This window comes from Gouania willdenowi, chromosome 12, assembly GCF_900634775.1.
Source record: "Gouania willdenowi chromosome 12, fGouWil2.1, whole genome shotgun sequence".
In the NCBI taxonomy this organism is placed as follows: Eukaryota; Metazoa; Chordata; class Actinopteri; order Blenniiformes; family Gobiesocidae; genus Gouania; species Gouania willdenowi.
In genome coordinates this window covers 16473284-16491774 of record NC_041055.1, presented here as the reverse complement: position 1 = coordinate 16491774, position 18491 = coordinate 16473284, and the positions used below count along the sequence as shown (strand labels likewise).

The 18491-nt window shown below is 38.2% G+C and overlaps 1 protein-coding gene across 2 annotated transcripts in view; it reads right to left on the bottom strand.

Moving 5' to 3' along the window:
• trabd2a (TraB domain containing 2A) overlaps window positions 1-18491 on the bottom strand; it is a 76462-nt gene that overhangs the window by 25610 nt on the left and 32361 nt on the right. For both annotated transcript variants that reach the window (XM_028462923.1, XM_028462924.1), the window contains exons 3-4: window positions 9005-9151; window positions 7576-7750 (exon numbers count right to left, since the gene is read on the bottom strand). In XM_028462923.1, coding sequence (XP_028318724.1) covers window positions 7576-7750; window positions 9005-9151 — 322 coding nt within the window. The remainder of the gene's footprint in view (window positions 1-7575; window positions 7751-9004; window positions 9152-18491) is intronic.

Below are 18491 nucleotides of genomic sequence, written 5' to 3'. Positions count from 1 at the left end.
CAAATGAAAGCTGAGCCCCTGGGCAGGCCTGTAAAGGGCCTGTTCCAGGTGGAGAAGGAAATACTGTTGGGTTTGAATGGGGTCAGGGGTGAGGAGTTCAAGTCGTTCAATAAATCACGGCGAGCTGTTGTGACAAGCGTTCACTTCTTGAAACCGTGATAGGTGTGGGCTGCATGAAATACTGTATGTCTTTCAAGCGTAGGGACTGTGGCCTTTCACCAGATGAGAGCAAACAAAATGTCTATAGTTAGTTTCTTTTCACTCAGGAGCTCAACAGACCGAGCGTCTGACAGGATTATCTGCCTTTTATCCGACTTTAAGAAAACACAGAGTTGTGCTGATGATACTTTACAGATGCCCCTGACATCCCTCCAGTTACAGAGTTTGTATTGTTTATCTGGGTTGACTTTAGGTTTCTAGCCGTGCTATAAAATGAATGCATTAGCCATGAGAAACTATGTGAACTAAGTTAAAAGTGTTTTTGCCTTAACATCTTACATAAAATTTTGATTGAGGCATAAATTCTGGACCGTATTTGTGTTTGGCAAATGGTCCACTGCAGTCTCCCTGTGTCCCTGGCTAGTGTGTGGTAGGGCGAGTCTGGATTTTAATGGTGCTGGACGACATGTGTGTACTCATGTCAGCGACTACCCCAAATAGTTGTAAACTGGCTGTTTATGAGCGTGAGGTGCGGTGAAAAAGCACCACCATTTTTAACTTTCACACCATCTGGGAGAAAAGAAAAAAAGTGTGGTGCACTGCAGCATGTACATGGAAGGCTTAGCCTGGAGATTAGGAACAGAGTTTAAATACCAATGTCCGGACTAGGGGTGTGTTGAAAAAAATAAATTTTTCGATTCTGTACCAATTCTCATATTAATTCTAAATTCCAAAGATCGTTTTTTTTTTTTTTTTTTTTAAATGCATTTTCCCACAGTGAACGTGAACGTGTTCCTCTTAAATCCTGGTTCACTTACAATCCAGTGGGTGGCAGTAATGCACTAAATCGTAGTTTGCCAACCGCCATAAAAACTCTAAAAGAAGGAGGAGAAGGAGCTCTCAATGAACATGGCGTTGTTGTAACTGTTTGATTCGTGTCAATATGAGTAGTTTTTTTTGTTCGTGTTGCTCGCACCTCGCACTTTTTTGGGGGAATTTTAACTTCAATATAAAATCAAGATCGGGGTTGTGGTCAATACATTTTTTAGCAACAAAAACATTTTCAATTACCTATGTTCATTTACAATTCAATTACAATTATTTTTTATCCTCAGAAAGTCAATTACAACTACGTTCTCAATCACTAAAGTTTTATTACAATTAATCACAATCATTGAGCCTTATAAAAATCTTTCTGTTAGCGTCTCTTATGGTAACGGGTCCTAAATCAGCTGTAAAATACACTAAAAACAAATATCTACCATCTAATTTGTTTCTCATCTCTTGGTAACCTTGTTATGCTGCATTCACACCAGATACGTCACGAAATGTTTGCGCGACCAGATAACATACAAAGTTAATGGGATAGACGCGGTAAGAGGCCAATTCTTCTCCTGTTGGGAAGCGGTTTGATCGGCGCGGCAAGAGCGTTGGCCGCAACATGTGCACTCCCGAATTTTCGTGACATTCGTTATTAGTCTGAGTGGAAGATATTGAACTCCAGCAAATGTTTTGTGTGACGCGCAGGCGCAAAAGCCAATCAGAGCCCTTGTTGACAATGACGTCAGGTCGTCAACACGGACACTGGTCTTTTCACCCATTTTAGCATAGAGGAGAAAATAACGACCAGGAAGGATTTGGCGCAGCTCCTGAAGAAAACAGTGAAACTCCCCGAGTTGGATGCGTCACTTATTAACCTGGTGAATCCAGAAATGTCGGTGTCGAGCGTTTTGACGCCACTTTAGGTTCCACAGAAGGTAAAGAGGATCAATTTCACTGGGGTCCACCATCATTGATGGTGAAAGAAAGGAATAACGCGCATATGATCCTGCGGAAGCTTTCGCGTGGCACCCATCTCTAGAAAGTTTGCGCCGCGTCCGATGTGAACACAGCATAAGGTTTCCTAATCAATGAAAATATTGGTATTAAAATTTTTGGTGTGGGCGTCTGAGCCTTTGATCTGTCACTATATCCCTATATTTATACATACATTTTTTTAATGGTAAAATGTGAGAAAGCTTGATATGAAACATATTCTAATAATTGTTAACTAGATAATTGTAGGTCCGTACATAGAAGTGCAACATGGTTCCCCAGTTATGCGCTAAATTATAATTGACATTTTTTATTGAATTTTCATGGCAATTACAATTACAAAGTCTATTATCTAAACTCAATTACAATTTAAATACAATTACATCAGCAACAAATTCTTAACATTTCAATTGATTACAATTACTTATCAATCACACAATTACAATTATAATTGACCCCAACCCTGATCAAAATTAACAGATGATGCCATATGGAATGATTTTAAAAAAAAAAAACAACTACATGTGCACATCGGTTTAGGTGTTGTTATGTTGTCTAGCAAATATTAGTCTAAAAATTTCTTTTTTTTTATGACTTTTTTTCTCTGTCAAAGTTACAAACTTTCTCTCTACAAACCAGCTCTGTGTGAGTTTCGAGGTTGTGTCAATCAGCCAGAAGCAACAGATCAGTAGAAATCTATTCCTAGAACAAACCTCAACACTAAACAGCTCACTAACCCAGGGGTATTCACTATATTCAGGTCCTACCAAGCTAAATAGTGAAAGATCCCAAAGCAGGTTTTAATTGACTGTGAAAAAAGTCAAAGGTTTCAAAGTACAGTAACCGTTAGAGCCTGTCAACCGCACTGACAATTACACTGCCACAAATATTTAAATTTGTGGTTTTGGAGCAGAGTCTGAATAGCATCCATGTTTCAGCCTCAGAAACATGGATGCATTCAAGCCCAGTCTGGAAAGAAACGTTGATGGAGCTCATGGCCTTCAGCGATATGTAAACACATCATTTTTATTGAATTCCCGAGTGCCAGTGTATGGCAGATATTATGAAATGAACAAGGGTTCATGGATCGGGTTACTGTACCTATGGAGGGGGGGGGAGCAATAAGCACTTCCACATGTCTGTCCCAACATATGGGGCTTTTTCATCATCATCATCGGTTATGGTGACGGATGGGTGTAGTATTCAGGACACGCTGATGGGGGGGTTTATTTTCACAAGGTGTTTACTTACATTATCATCAAGCATAGCAAGGCGTGACAATACTCTTCTAACCAAAGCAGATGCAGGGAGAACAGACATTTGGTTCCAGAAAACATTCCTGAAAGGTTTCTAAAATGAGATCAATCAATGTAACTGTTCTGCTCTTTAAGACCACTAATCTATCATCCAACCATACTAATACTACACCCAATAAACCACAGCCCTCATTCTATAACTACTGTACCATTATTACTGACAGACTGCAGAACAAAGGTGTGCACACTGTGACCCCACAGGCCTCAGCCTTCACATGCAGGATAAATCCACTTACATTAATGTCACTGCACAGTTTCAGACTACACTGTAAATTTAAACTACTTATAGAGCCAAGTTTCTTGTAATAGGTGTGCTTGCACGATGCACGATCCACTTCCGATCTGACTAGGGAGCAAATTACAACGCATACACTGATAAATAAATTGTTCCTTTTTGAAAGCAAAAACAACTTTCTTCAAAAGAGAGAACATGCAAGTCCTGCATCAGCAGCATCATGTGGTTTTAAGTCAGAGAGTTTTTTCTAATTATTGTTTGTCTTAATAATGTGTCATAATGCAAATTATAGAAAAAAAAAATACTTTTTTTCTTTTTAGATTGTTTTTTTTTTTTTTTTAATAAGGTTTATATTTCAGTTCAATCACTTAAAGAGCATTTGAAGAAGAACTGTGGACCTAAAGGATATGGCGATCAAACCAATAATATGCTGAAAGATCCCTTAGTGGTAACTCTGGGACATGAGATGGTGGTCACTGATATCACTGGACTCACCGCTTATGGTAACAGAGGTTGAACATGCTGACATAATGGGCCTCATTGTGGTGTGTGTGTGTGTGTGTGTGTGTGTGTGTGTGTGTGTGTGTGTGTGTGTGTGTGTGTGTGTGTGTGTGTGTGTGTGTGTGTGTGTGTGTGTGTGTGTGTGTGTCTCTGTGTGTCCTCTGACCCCCTCCAGGAATAATAAGGGACACATTTTTTTCCCAGGTCACTTTTGGGCATGGCTTCAGGCAGGAGAGTGTGAGTATATATGTTCAATTTGGGTGTGTGTGTGTGTGCGTGTGTGTGTGCGTGTGTGTGTCTGGGTGAAAGTGATACATCCAATCAGCCCGGAAGCACCGGTCTTCAACATACGGAGGGCAGGTTAGGTCGATGTGTATGAGGAATGAGATGGGGTTTAATAAGGCACACACACACACACACACACACGAGACCAAGCCCTTGTAAAGGCACCTCCACAGGGACATCCAGTGAAATGTACTCCTTGTTAGGGCTGTAGTGTGTGTGCATGTGTGTTCGTGCGTCTGCTTTTCCTCAGCTGTTTCCTGCCAACATACTGTGAGGGTCTCTTGCAGTTGCAACCTTTCTACTCACTGTTTCTACCTATTCCAACCCAGCACTGCGCTCACATTGTTATTTAAAGACCCTGATGTGAGACAAAGACGTTGGCTATATTATGTTGCTACAACGACGTTACAGGTAAACTTTAGTAATGTCATTAAAAACAGTTCACTTTTATTTAACATCAATAACATAATAACAAAAGTTGACATTTTCTTTCAAAGTTACTATTATTGGCCCATCTATCTGTTAGCATGGCACGGCATAGGCACAGTTAGACACGCCACATGATTGTGATGTTCTCGGTTAGGATTTATTGTTCCTGAATCAAGTCAGGAGCGATTTTGGACATACAGTATGTAAAATTTTGAAATTTCAGGACAGATCCTGCCTGTTTTCGGTACTGTAGAACCGCTCCAGACAGATTCATATTGTAGAATAGGGCTAATAGGCGCAACGCACAAAGTCACATGGTTGGTGTACTGGTGAAATGAAACGTTGTATCTACTGAATTTGTGTAAATCCATGTACCCTGTAAACAAACAGTGTGGTTATTTTGTTTTACTGATTTAAAGCCAAAACAGAAATACAGAAAAATCAAAAACCGGACACGCAGCATTTTTCTGTTTTAAAATTACATCTTGTTCTGTTTCAGTGATATTTGGATATTTTTGGGGTAATTATGGACGAGACCTTCATGTTTTAATCTCACCACACAGACGGGGGAGGACAAAAAAAGGAGCAAGGCATAAGTCATATTACTGATGAACTGGTGAATTGAAATTTTATTAAAACCGAACAACCAAATGAATGAACAGTACGCGGATTCTACTGGTGCTCCTCGTTTCTTGTGATCAACATCTGTGTGTGTAGTTGGTTGTTGTTGGTAGCGCTATATGTATTACACAGACATTAACCACTGCAGACTGGGAATTATTGTTTTGAAAATGGTCTGACTTCAACACAATGGGGCTTTTGTCAAAATCATTTTTCTCATATCTGAAGCTGCATTCAGACAACATTAACCCAGCAAGAAGAAGTTGGCCTTTGGACAACGTCCACACTGTGCAGATGAGGCCGTGCGAGGTGTGACATCATCAGCGACGCGTTGGGGCCCAGTGATCGAAAGCAATTCAGACAGTTGAGGTGATGAATCTCTTCCTGCTTTTATGGATTTTGTTTTGGCAAAATTTCTTTATGTGCATTCTAAATGAACCTTATTAGTAAAAAGCTGAATCACCATTGGGTCGGTTGTAGGTCTCGTGTGATTTCACCAAAATAATATTTACAAGTCTACCTGCCTGAAGACAATAAAAAACACAAATGACAAGCAATTCATGCAAACGGGTTATGTTGTTGTTTTTTCCTATAAGTTGTTTTTTTACTCAAACACCTATTTCTGTTGTTTTGACTATTTTCAAAACTAATATCAATCTGTACCAATGTTGTGATGGAAGTGCCAGAAGCTAAATCAAAGCAACAGGTCAAAGATCATATGTCTTTACTCTGCAATGTCCAATTGAAAAACAAGATTACGCGCCACAGTAAAAGTGGATTTATGCAGCAGTGGACAGCTTTATGGAATCTTTTCTGCTCTTCCTCTTCATCCTCCTGGCTTTAACTCAGACCTTATCAGGTGGCTGATGCATACTGTAAGAGCTCGCTGCATAGATGTAGATGTGCTCAGGGATTTACGCTGACGTTTTGAATGGGTCACACAGGTCTTGGCTCTTTTTGTAGTCAGTGCTGTGTTCTCAGACGGATGTTCTGTTCAGCATTTCCCGAAGACCCACCGAATTAAATCCAAAGCTGAAGAAAACCATCTGCTAGAGGTCAGTAAATAGGTCTGTGTTATCCTGCATGCTTCATTAACTTAGTGCATCATGAACAAATTGAGTGAAAACCCAAGATCTCCTTGAAGTGATTTTTTCTATATCCACATCTTCCTTTCAAATGCTTTTAATAACATTTAACTAATTTTAATTTCTTTGTTTTAATATGGAAATAAAAATAACTTATGTTGTGCCCCTTGTTCAGGGAAGTCCGTTTGTGTTCAGTGAACAAGAGCGGACATGGTCGACCGTCGGGGTCGGAAACCATGTTTGGAATCTGTGAGGAGGTTGTTAATCTCAAAACAGTCCACAATTTGGTTATTTAGTGTTTTTTCAAGTACATTAGAAATGGTTGAGAGGACTGCAATGGGGCGATAATTAAAGATATTAGTGGGGTTGTCCAATTTGAAAATGGGAGTAATGAGGGATATTTTCAAGGTGTCAGGAAATTAGGATTGCCTGATAGACAGATTAATAACATGGTGGAATAGTGGTAATAGGGTGGTGGCATGAGTTCTCAATAAATTCATATCTAAATTATTTAAGTCACAGGCATGTGAGGCATTAAAAATTAAGAGAATGGAGTGTATTGATAAGATCATTTTGTGTACTTTCAAAAAAGAAAAACCCTTGACATTCATGGCTAGATGCTGGTGGAAGACTTTTGAGGTGGAGTAAATTTAGAAGGTCCTTAGATTTAACAGATTTAATTATGTCAGAAAACTGCTGTAAATCGGTAGCAGGACTAACATTTGGGGGCTTGTATGTGACAATGACAGTTATGGACAGCTGATTTGTCAAGTTAATAACTATTTGGAGTGATTCAGACTCAGTAGAGAGTTTAACAACAGACTGTACGCACATTATTCTGTGCCACTCAAACAGCCACCCCCCCTCTTGAACATACAATGGATAATTGTCAGTTGAAATAAAAGAGTCAGGTATGGATGGATTTAACCAGGACTCTGATATAGCCGTAATGTGCATAATGCTAACCCTTTGGCTTGAGAGAGTATGAGTTTAAGCTCATCTAGCTTGGGGACAAGGTGGCAGATTTTAAGATCTCTTGTCTTTCCAAGCTGTTGTAATGTAACTGCGGTGTTCCTTAAACTCCTTGTTCGTTGACAATGTTTCCTTAATAAAATCATTACGGACCAACCTGCACCAAAGGCGAAGAAGAAGCTCTTATCGGGATGTTCTTCCAGCAGAGACTTCACCCTTTTCCCCATCCTCTCGTTTCTCTTGTAGATGAGCTCCTGGCGGAAGTAGCTGTCGATTTCCTGTGCTGTCACCTGCTCACTCGGTGGCAGTGTCACATTATTAAAGTTAGGGACCTGTGGTTGCAGAGGGTATAATAATAGAGAATATTTGAATTAAACACAATAGCTTAACTTTTCATACTGTAAAGTAGGGCTGGGCGATATGAACCAAAACTCATATGTAGATATTTTTTCCTCTAAATGGCGATATACTGTACGATATATATCTCTATTTTAAACTCAATAAAGACTTACCAGAAAGACAATTCAGGGTTAAATTTGCTGATGAAAAATGCCACACAGACGCATCTATTAACAAACAACTTTCTCTTATTTCTGAATACAAGTACCCCCTTTGTTTGACTATAAAATTTTGCTTAGAAAACAATTTAAAAACAACTATAGACAATAGTGATGGAATGAAAAAGTGACAACACACATTTTAAATAATCTCATTTTGTAAATAAACAGTATTTACTGGGGTGGTTCCCAACTTTTTTGGATCGTGAACCCATTTTGATATCATGTTTGAACTCAGATATTTATTGTTTTTACTGCATTTTAGTAAAACTAGATTTATATTTCACAAAGTGAAAGTATAGAGAAAAAAAAATGTTTAAGATTGTGTGTTGTTTTAATTAAAAAAAAAGAATAATAATTTTTTAAAAATTCCAAAATCTATTTACATTTTTCAGAAATTTCAGGCGACTCCACATGGAGTCCCGACCCCAAGGTTGAAAAACACTGATTCAGTGGTTCCTGAATAGATTTTTTTTCTATAGTTTTTATAATTTCCAGTCATCTCACGCCTGGGGTGGGACCAAGATTTTGTTTATTTTTCACTCATTCTCTCTCAAGCTCCTGCTGTAGTGCCATCGTACCCCCATTTGAGAATCACTGCTCTGAGGTACAGCACGTGTGAGTGAGTTCTATAGTGTGGCTTGTTCATAGATCATCTAACTGAGCTTTTCATGTTCTGAGAACTAGAGAAAAAACAACTCCTAAAATGAGTATTTTAGCACAAAATAATAAATATATTGTTACAGGCAATACTGTAATTTTGTATATCGCCATAATAGAAATCTCGATATATTGCCCAGGCCTGCTACAAGGTCTTAAACAGGCAATGGGATGAAGCTCCTGACAGGAGTGGAGTGTGGCAGAGAAGACTGGGAGAAGGTCAGGGGGTTAGGGAAAAGGCCAAGGGTCATATCAGAGGAACAAAAAAAAGGGTCAAAGGGTCAAAATGACTCTCAGCTTATTAGGTAGGGAGAAAATTGATATGTTGCTGAGGAGATGAGATTAGAATTTTGTTTTGAAGGGTCTGACCTGTGATGTGTCATGATTGAAAATAATGGAATTGAGATCTCCGCAGTTGTAGTGCCTGATGAGGTCTTCAGTAGTGTACGGGACCTGCAGGCTCCCCGCCCTCAAAGACTCCTGCTGTAATAACGTCTGGTTTAGGGCAAAGATCACCTAGAATGAAACAAGAACAACCACAATTCTGTTTACAATCATGCTTTCCGATCTTTGGATTATTTTTAGCTTGTATTTGTAGACATAATCAAATTTGAGATTTGAAAATTTGCTTCAAATTTGTGTTTCTTCTTCATCCGTTCAGATGTAAAGCGCCCCTAATAACCTGGGGTAGAAACCAAACTATCAAAAACTGACTATGAAGGTAAAACTGAGAACATATTTAGAGAAAAGGAAGAGTTTCTCACAAAACTTGCAGTTGATGATCAAACAGAACTCAAAGGAGGACAAAATACAATATACAGTGAAACTAAACACTCATCCTTACACAATATAACAGCTGGCCAGCTGTTACCAATTAGCTTTTGGGTATTTTCATTTTTTCATTTGTGTTGTGAATCTTATTTGATGTGGTGTGAGTAAAAAGTAATGTGGAAGATGTAGAGATCCCTGTGACACCCTGTGGACCAACCACATTTTTAAATAACCAGCCACTAAGGATGGGAAAACATTTCAATATTTTACTTTAAAAAACAATATTCCTCCCCAAAATCTATTCTTTTTCTTATTATACCATGTCTGCATGTCATTGGTTAACACTAAATGTAGTGTAGTGCACTTTCATGTGCAGTTGAAATGAGAATCAGAAATACTTTATTCATCCGAAGGGAATATTACTTTTTTTTTTTTTTTTTTTTACAAATACTCCAGAGATATTGCAAATAAAAAGAAAGAAACACTAAAAAAAAGAAAACGTACATACTGTAATAAAGTAAAATGACAGAAATAAATGACTGACCAACTAACTGACTTGTGATGTGCATTATATTTGGAACTATGCCTCAAATATTGTTTCTAAAAGTGTATGGTTCATCTTTTCTTTTTTGATAAAGAAAATAAGGAAACTCAATACTTGAATCCTAATTATTTATATAAATTAAATCGGCACTCGTGTATTTTGATTAAACTGAATCGGGACAATATATCGTCCCAGTCCTACCAGTCTTTGTTATGTCAACATGTATGTGCCCAGGCTTAGGGTTAGGCTTAGGGTTAGTAACCTTGATTAGGGTTTGCGTTCAGGTCAGTGTTGTGCTAGTTACTGGAAAAAAAGTAAGTAGTTACTTCATTCACAAAGTAACTCAGTTACTATTTTGATTACTTACACCAAAAAGTAATGCAGTTACTGGAAAAAGTAACTTTTGAGTTACTTAGGATTAAAGAATGTAACAATTTTTTGGGTCATTTGTGTCCATACAGCTTCATATCAGTGGTGTAATAATATAATAATCCACTGTTGATCAACTGTACTCCTGTATTAACATTGCTTTGGATAAAAGCCTCTGATGAATGAAATGTTATTGTATCCAACCCTATAGTTTCTAATCATTTACATTCACAGAACTAAACTCTGCTCAGTATTAGTCTTTACAAACACCAATCTGACTGAAACACTAAGTAATCTTTCAATACAAGTTTATTTGCCTGAAACCAGCAGAAACTGAAAATGTTACAAGGAATTATGAAATAAATAACACACAAAACAACCTAAATATTATTCAAAATCAAAGATCAAAAATTAAAATGGCTTCAGCTTCATAAAAACAGTTGTGTTTAGCCTTAGAATGTTCCTTTACAGCTTAAGTACAAAAAATAGCAATAATGTTCAACATAAACACAAAAAACCTTCTAAAATAAATAAATGAAAGCAACCTGAATTAACATTCGGAATAAATTTTGACCAACTCTGCTTTACAAAAACTGCTATAAAACACCCATAAATGATGTGCATATAAAGCACAAAACTGCTGCTCCAAAATTAAAACAGTAAATTTTCAGCCTTAGCACAGTGATGTAAAGTAAGCTGTGCATATTCCAGGTGCACATTCTGCTGTTGAAAATGCTTGTAAAAATAAATGTGGAAAAAGAAATTCACAGCATTTTTCTCAGCTACACAATGCTAAACGTATCACGCTAACGAGCTGTTGTTAGCATTGACTCAGCAGTAGCGACAGACTACTTACTTACAACAACATACCGATCAATAGCTTTGCTGATCAGTCCCTGGATAACAGTCACAGTCCGTTAAAATCCAGCTGCTGTTGTTTTGGTGCAGAGGCTTCCATCACGTCCACCAATGTAGCGTTAGCTTAGCGCTTCACTGATGCATCTTTTGGAGACAAAAATAATGTGCGTATTTCCACTCTGAGAAGCTCATCCTGCTCTCGCATTGACTTGCCATGATTGGTGCACGTGATGTAAACAGAAACACGCTGACAATGCTTCTTCTTCTTCTGTTTTACCGTGTTTGGCATGGCGTCCCGCAAAAATATGTAGCGTCACTGTAAACAGGAAGTACACTGCAGCTAGCAAAGTAACGGACAAGCACACCTTATTGTAATGGTAACAGTGTTATTTCTTTAAAAAAATATTGCGTTACAGTACTAGTAACGTTGGACCGCCCAACACTAGTTAGGGTGCCATGTTGCAAAAAAGAAGACTTCAGAGAGATTTCATTGACTTTGTATAGTTCAGTGTTGAAATGAAGAAATAAATATGGAAATATAGAGTATTTCATCTCTGCAACAGAGCAAAGAGCAGTTCTCCATTGTTCTAAAGTTGCAGTCTTAACATATGACATAATCATAATTATCTATAACCAAGCTGGGGAAGGTGGAGAGAAAACTGTCAATGGCACATCATCCAAACCACATGAATGTTCACTAAGCTGCCACAATATTTCTTACACCAGTTTGCTAACGTATCATATTTCTCAGCCAATCACAAGGCAGCAACTTAATGTATTAGAAATGAAAAACATTGTCGAGATAAGTTGAAGTGACATACCGATCTACCATCAGTTTCACAAACAGCTATCTCTAGGGTTTGGAAATAAGGGTGTAAGAATATAAAATGCACAGAAAGCTCTGCTTCTTGTGGGAAAAATCCTGTTGATGTTAGAGGAGAAAGTCCACACTGCTTTAGTCACACAAGTAATCACATATTCTATTCAAAAGAAGATCCAATTTTTGTCAAATCTCATAAAGGATGATCAAGTTCAGCTAAAGGTCCGACATGGTGCCAAACCTACTCTCAACAACTGATGTTGGGTGTTGCATTTAATGTAATGAGTGGAACTGGTTCAGAAAAAGGTACATAGAAACAACTGATCTGCAAAGAAAAGGCTAGTAAAGCCTGTCTTTAACTTGTATATTGTAGCAGCATTGAATCCAAGTCTAGGTTTCCATGGCTGCATGGCTGGGATTGACAATTTCTCTCTGTTGGCTGTTTGATAGATCTATTCTAGATAAACCTGTCGACAGGGTTCTCTGTCTTATGTCTGTGTTGGGCTGAGAGACGCTGCAACATAAGCTGACCGTCATCTGGATAAAGCAAGGATGGATGAATGGATTAGGAGGATCCTGGTCTAAATGCCTTTTTGGCCAAGATGACGCATATCACTGAAAACTGGTAAAAACGTTGATAAAAGAAAAGTAATTTATGTTCATATGCTTTTACCTCCTTTTTTAAGAGAGATTGAAAATTGTATTTCAGAGTCCAATCAATAGTTCAGTGAGTCTTTGTATTAAAGTACCGGAAAATGAAAAAAACTTCTACATCAATGTCGACAGTCCGAGTTGCTCCAGCCAAATCCCTCTCAGCCTTTGTGTGAGCGTGAAATCAGCCAGTGTTGTGGAGAGAGCCCTGGTGAGCCCGACTCCTGTGATCAGTGCCACAAAGGCACACACATATTCATACATGCGCACACAGAAACACACTTGTTTGTGCACGTTGTGACAGTGAGACGTACAGAAAGGAAGCGCATTGGTCTCCCTCTGATCTCACACCATTCATCCACACACATGGACACCTTTCACCCCGGTGGCCATTGATCTCGGTTCCCATGAAAGAGGAAAGTTTGTATGGTATATTGAGCTCTCAGAGGGAGAATCATTCAGAGAGGAGATGTGTTTTGTCAGCTGTGGAATGATGCTAATGTATTCAGATTGCATGTTCTTGTTTCATGTGTTTCAGATTGATATGCATACCCATGCACAAACTAGGCCGAGCCATGGCGGCTGCTTTTATGGTCGTGTTCGGTTTTTTAAGGTGATCCGATGATACTTTTCCCTCTGGGTCGTCCCATTATGGGTGTATTGGTGTATACGGAGAAAAGGAGGAGAAGAAGGCCAGTGTGGAGCAGATGCCTTCTTGTCAGGGGACAAAGAACCCCTCCGTCACCCTCTCTTCTCCTCTCCTCGCCGTTCCCTCCAGCTTTCATCGGCCGTGCATCAAAGTGGCGCTCTGCATATGAAAAGGGCCCCGTCTTTATGCCACGCAAATTAGCCTATCGCGGCCCCTCCCCGACTCATTTCACAAAAAACACCCTCACATCTGTGCCATGTCAGTGAAGGAAGCCCCTCATCTGCAAAGGTCTTTCCCCTTTTTTCTCAGCGCTCTCCTCTCCTCTTTCTCTTCTTGCCATGCCTTTCAGCCCCTTGAATTATGGTAGTGAAGGGTGGAGCATGGGGGAGGATCACTCATATATGGGCAAATAAAAAGAAGTACGTAAAAGTGAAAGAGGAGACGGAAGAAAACCAACGAAAGAGTGGAAAGAAACAGAGATATAAAGCCGAGAGGACAACCGAGACAAAGAAAAGCTAAACAAATGATTTCTTTCCCTCCGCCTGTGATCCTCCTCTTCTGTTAGTGCTCAGTGGGTCAGTGAGTGCATTTTCCCACTCGGCTCCTTTCATCAGGTTCCCTGTGTTTCTTCTTCTTCTTCTTCTGCTTCACTGTGCTGTCCCCTAACCCACAGCACACCACGGCGCCCCTGTGTCCTCTGCACACACATACGGACACACCCCTTGCTGATATCAAAGCAAAAAGAGCCCATGAAAGTCAATAATTCCCTTTTGTCATGGAAATGGCCTCTTCTTGAGATGAAGTGGGTTGGGTGTGCACATCTAAAGCAAACATCATCACGGTGTGTGTGTGTGTGTGTGTGTGTTGGGGGAGTAGTTTAAGTAGAGATAGGGCCTACATGACAAGAAGACAACTTATACAGATGCTATAGATGAAATCCCTGATTAAGACGGCAAACCGAGGCAGACAGATGCTGGCAGAGAGAACGTCCCTTATGATTGATCTGATAGATGAAATGTTGTCGGCTCTAAAACAGAGCAGAGCATCTCTGCCAGGATCTCACAGAGCTATGAGTGCGATCCCTCAGTACTCAGACACCTCCAGATTATTACCACTTTGTGGTGTTTATCTCGCTCCAAAAAACATTCACTAACTTTGTGTCGCACTACATCTGAAAAACTGAATTACAAATATGAAACCAGCCGATATGTTTATTCTATTACCACCGCCAAGCACAAACTATTTTAACTAGGGATGTCCCGATACAACTTTTTCATTTCCGATATGATACCAATATTGCACTCTTGCGTATCGGCCGATACCGATATTGAGCTCTCTGAATACATCATTTGAAACCGTCAGCCACTGGTGAGTCTTTTAGAGACACGTTTCCAACCCGTTCAATTCTCCATCTGGAAAACTGCGGATTCTCTGTTTTTTTTTTAACAAAACAGCTGAATTGTACATAATACTTTCATTTACTTACTCACTCATGTAGTTTGGAGCTTTACGTTTTGTTTTGCGCAGTTTGGTTGTTTTTCTGATTGGCGCTACAATGTCTATAGAGTGTGGTTATCAGCGTCTCAAACATTTCACGGAACACGCACGCACGCGCACACACACACACGGCGTTTATAATAAAAAATATACCAAATGAGTAAAATAAAACAAAAAACTAAACAATATTTTTACAAAAATACACAAAATGACTCCAGAATCACATTACAATGGCAACAAAAAACTATTACAGAAAAAAATGCACAAAAAAACAACTGAAAGATAAAAAATACACAATGACTCCAAAAAACATACATTACAGAAAAATACACCAAACAAGAAAAATATGAAAATACACAAAACTAAATATTTATACAAAAAATACACAGAATGACAACAAAAATGCACAAAACTACACCAAAAAAGATACACAAATACACGACTCCAAAAACCATACATTACAGAAAAATACACCAAACAAAAAAAAAATAAAAATGATTAAAAAAAAACAACAAACACATTTATCATATATATGTTTTATACAAATAAAACAGGGAAATCACACACGCTTTTTTATTTTTCAAATAAACCCTTTTATAACACTACAGAGTACAGAGTATGTACACCTCTTTGTACATCCAACCTTCAAACACATGAATGCATACTTCCGACGGGCATTGTACTAGTTGAATAAAATCCATTAAAACTGAATTGGGAAAAAAAAAAAAAAAAAAAATCGGAAATTCTGAAATTTTAACAGATATCTGATTTTCGTTTTCAGGCTGATATCGGACCGATATTCGATATTGGATCGGGACACCCCTAATTTTAACTGATGTTTATCTATTTGTTAATTTGCATTACAACATCAAAAGTACATACAGGAACTAATTTTGACCAAAGATAAACCATATGCCATTGATGATTCCATTACATTTTGAATGGGATGCGGGTTTAAAAATCAAAAAATCCTTGTCTCTTATGAATGGTAAAATTTCAGAAACTCATCTCTCGGTTCATAATTGATCAATATTTATTAAATTGGACTTAGTTATGTTGGTTTTGTTCCTCACTTACCAGATCTGGAATCCAGACTGTGCATTTTGTTGTGATTAAAAAAAAAAAAAGGAATGGGGGTGGCCATACATTTGAACCTACTGTATATTATTAATGGGGATAGAAAATTCTTACAAGCCTTTAAAGTATGTGATTGATCATCGTGCCATGATCAGAATCACTGAACCAGTTAGCTGCCAATAACTGGCAAAAGAGGATAAAAAAGGACAAAAAAAGGACAAAAAAAAAAAAATATGAAATTGTGTTCAGAACAACCTAAGACTGTTTGACCAGAGAGACAAGCTTTGATGTAAATTTTCTGTGTACAAATCAGGGGATGGGACTTAGATAAGCAAACTGCTTCTCTCGTCTCCTTTTTCGGCATGTACAAAAAAAAAAAAAAAAAAAAAGAATAACAAAACTTCTGTGAATGCAACCATGTCGGAAATAAACTGAATAAATAAATAAATTAAAAAAAAAATTTGGTGCTTGGCAGAAGTTTGTGCTCTTTTAGTGCTGTTGTTTACTATTATGCTTTTGTTTCTTTTTTTTTTTCTTACCTCTGTCATATTCTCTCCCTTTTAGCTATTGAATAAAGGTTATTTAACTTTTTTGCGCTCGTCCAGTTTTTTTTTTCCATTTTTTTTTCTTTTCTTGACTCTCTATTTCTTTTCTTCCTCTCTTCCACCCTGTAGTCTCACTTTTTATCCCCTATTCCTACCTACAGGTACAGTATTTCTCAGATCACAGTCAACAGTGCCACGTTTGGAGGGAAACTCAAACTGTTATTTCAAAACAGAATTACAGACAAACAAAAACATAAAACTTCATCATTCGTTATAATTACAACAAAATATTCACCTTAATTGGTTAATAAAAGTGTTTTCAAATGAGAATCAACAACTCTACAGAACTTTGTATCCATATAGAACTTTCAGAAAGGGAAACTACGCCAAGCAAAGAAGGATATGAAATGCTCCCTATGAATGTGACAGCAATAGAGGAATAATAAATCATATAACCTACTCAATATAGACACTACGTAGTTGATTATTCCACATGCACATACTGTCATGAATTTGTAAAGAAATCAGCACGTTTGTGTATAGTACGCAATAAGTATTAAAGCAAAAATGAGTTCTCTTTTGTTCAGCAGGTATGAGCTAAAACTCCCCCCTCACACACGCTCCCCAGTCCCCGCACACACATAAATCTTTCAGCACGGCACAAGCTTTCACTTTCTGGCTGGAAACCTACCATTTAAACACAAATGCACACACCTGTCACTTTGAGTTATCTGTATTGTTTCTACACTCCATTCCTCTGCCTCTCTTTTCTTTTCTTTTCCCTGTCCACCCCATCTCTCTTCACTTCCCCTCATTCCAACTCTTTCCCGAGCACATTTTCTTTCACTTCTCTCTTTTACCAATACCTTCACCCTCAGTCATACACTTATCAACCCAATATTTAATTCCTCCTTTCCTCCCACTTTGATCCTGTATATTCCCTCCCTTCCTCTTTTTCCATCCATCTTTCCTGCGCTTTCTCCTTTGATCCTACACATCCCGTCTATCAGCCAGGTCTTTTAAGATTTGACCTCTGCATTCCTCGGGTCACTAATGATCTCCTCACTGCACGTGTCTGTGTGTGCATGCATGCATGCGTGTGTGTTTACCTGTCCAAGATTTCTTTGTGCTTTTATTTGTATTTGTTCATTAAGTCTCAAATGTGCGTATGCATGCATGCTAAATGTTGTGACATCACCGATGGAACCGTAATGAATGCTTTATTAGTTTTTCAATCCAATACAACAGAGGAAATGTATCTATCTATAAAGCAAAAAGCTCTGCGTGTGTGCATGTAGAGCAAATATCTCCCCGACACGATATGAGTTTGACCTGAAACTTTTTCAAGGGCTTCCAAATACCACGTGTATGCATCCATTATTTTGAAGTAATTTGGTGTTGCAAAACATTCATTTTAATTTTAAGATTACGGCTCCCACTCGGTAGTGAGCGTGGTAATGAGCGCGCTACTTCCGGTTCCGGGTCATATGACATCACTGTGTCGCAGTTTGTTTGGGTTTAAAAAAAGGTCAATATTAAAAACATTTTTGTACTGCTAAAAGTTATTTAAGTTAATCATTCATGGTTATTTAAAATTATTCCCGTGATCCCAAACTTCCTTTAAATCGCGGGTCGCGGACAGAGCCGTTTAGAGAAAGAGTTGCGACTTTGGTGTGGCAAAACATTTATTTTTCGTGGTACTTCCAGGTCTCTTTGTTATCTCTCAACAACCTGCGACGGATTCGCCGTGCGTGCGTGCTTGTGGGAGATATAACCCACGGACGAGATGGAGGTAGACACACACGCACGCACACAGTATTTATAATAAAAAATCTAAATATACTAAATGAGTAAAATAAAACAAAAACTAAACATTTATCCAAAAAGTACACAAAACAACAATAGAAATGCACAAAAATATAATATATAATATACAAAAAGGCTCCAAAAACACACAAAATGACTCCAAAAAAACATATATTACAGAAAAATACACCAAACAACAAAAAAAGTATGAAAATGACTCAAAATACACAAAACTAAATATTTATACAGAAAATGACAACAGAAATGCA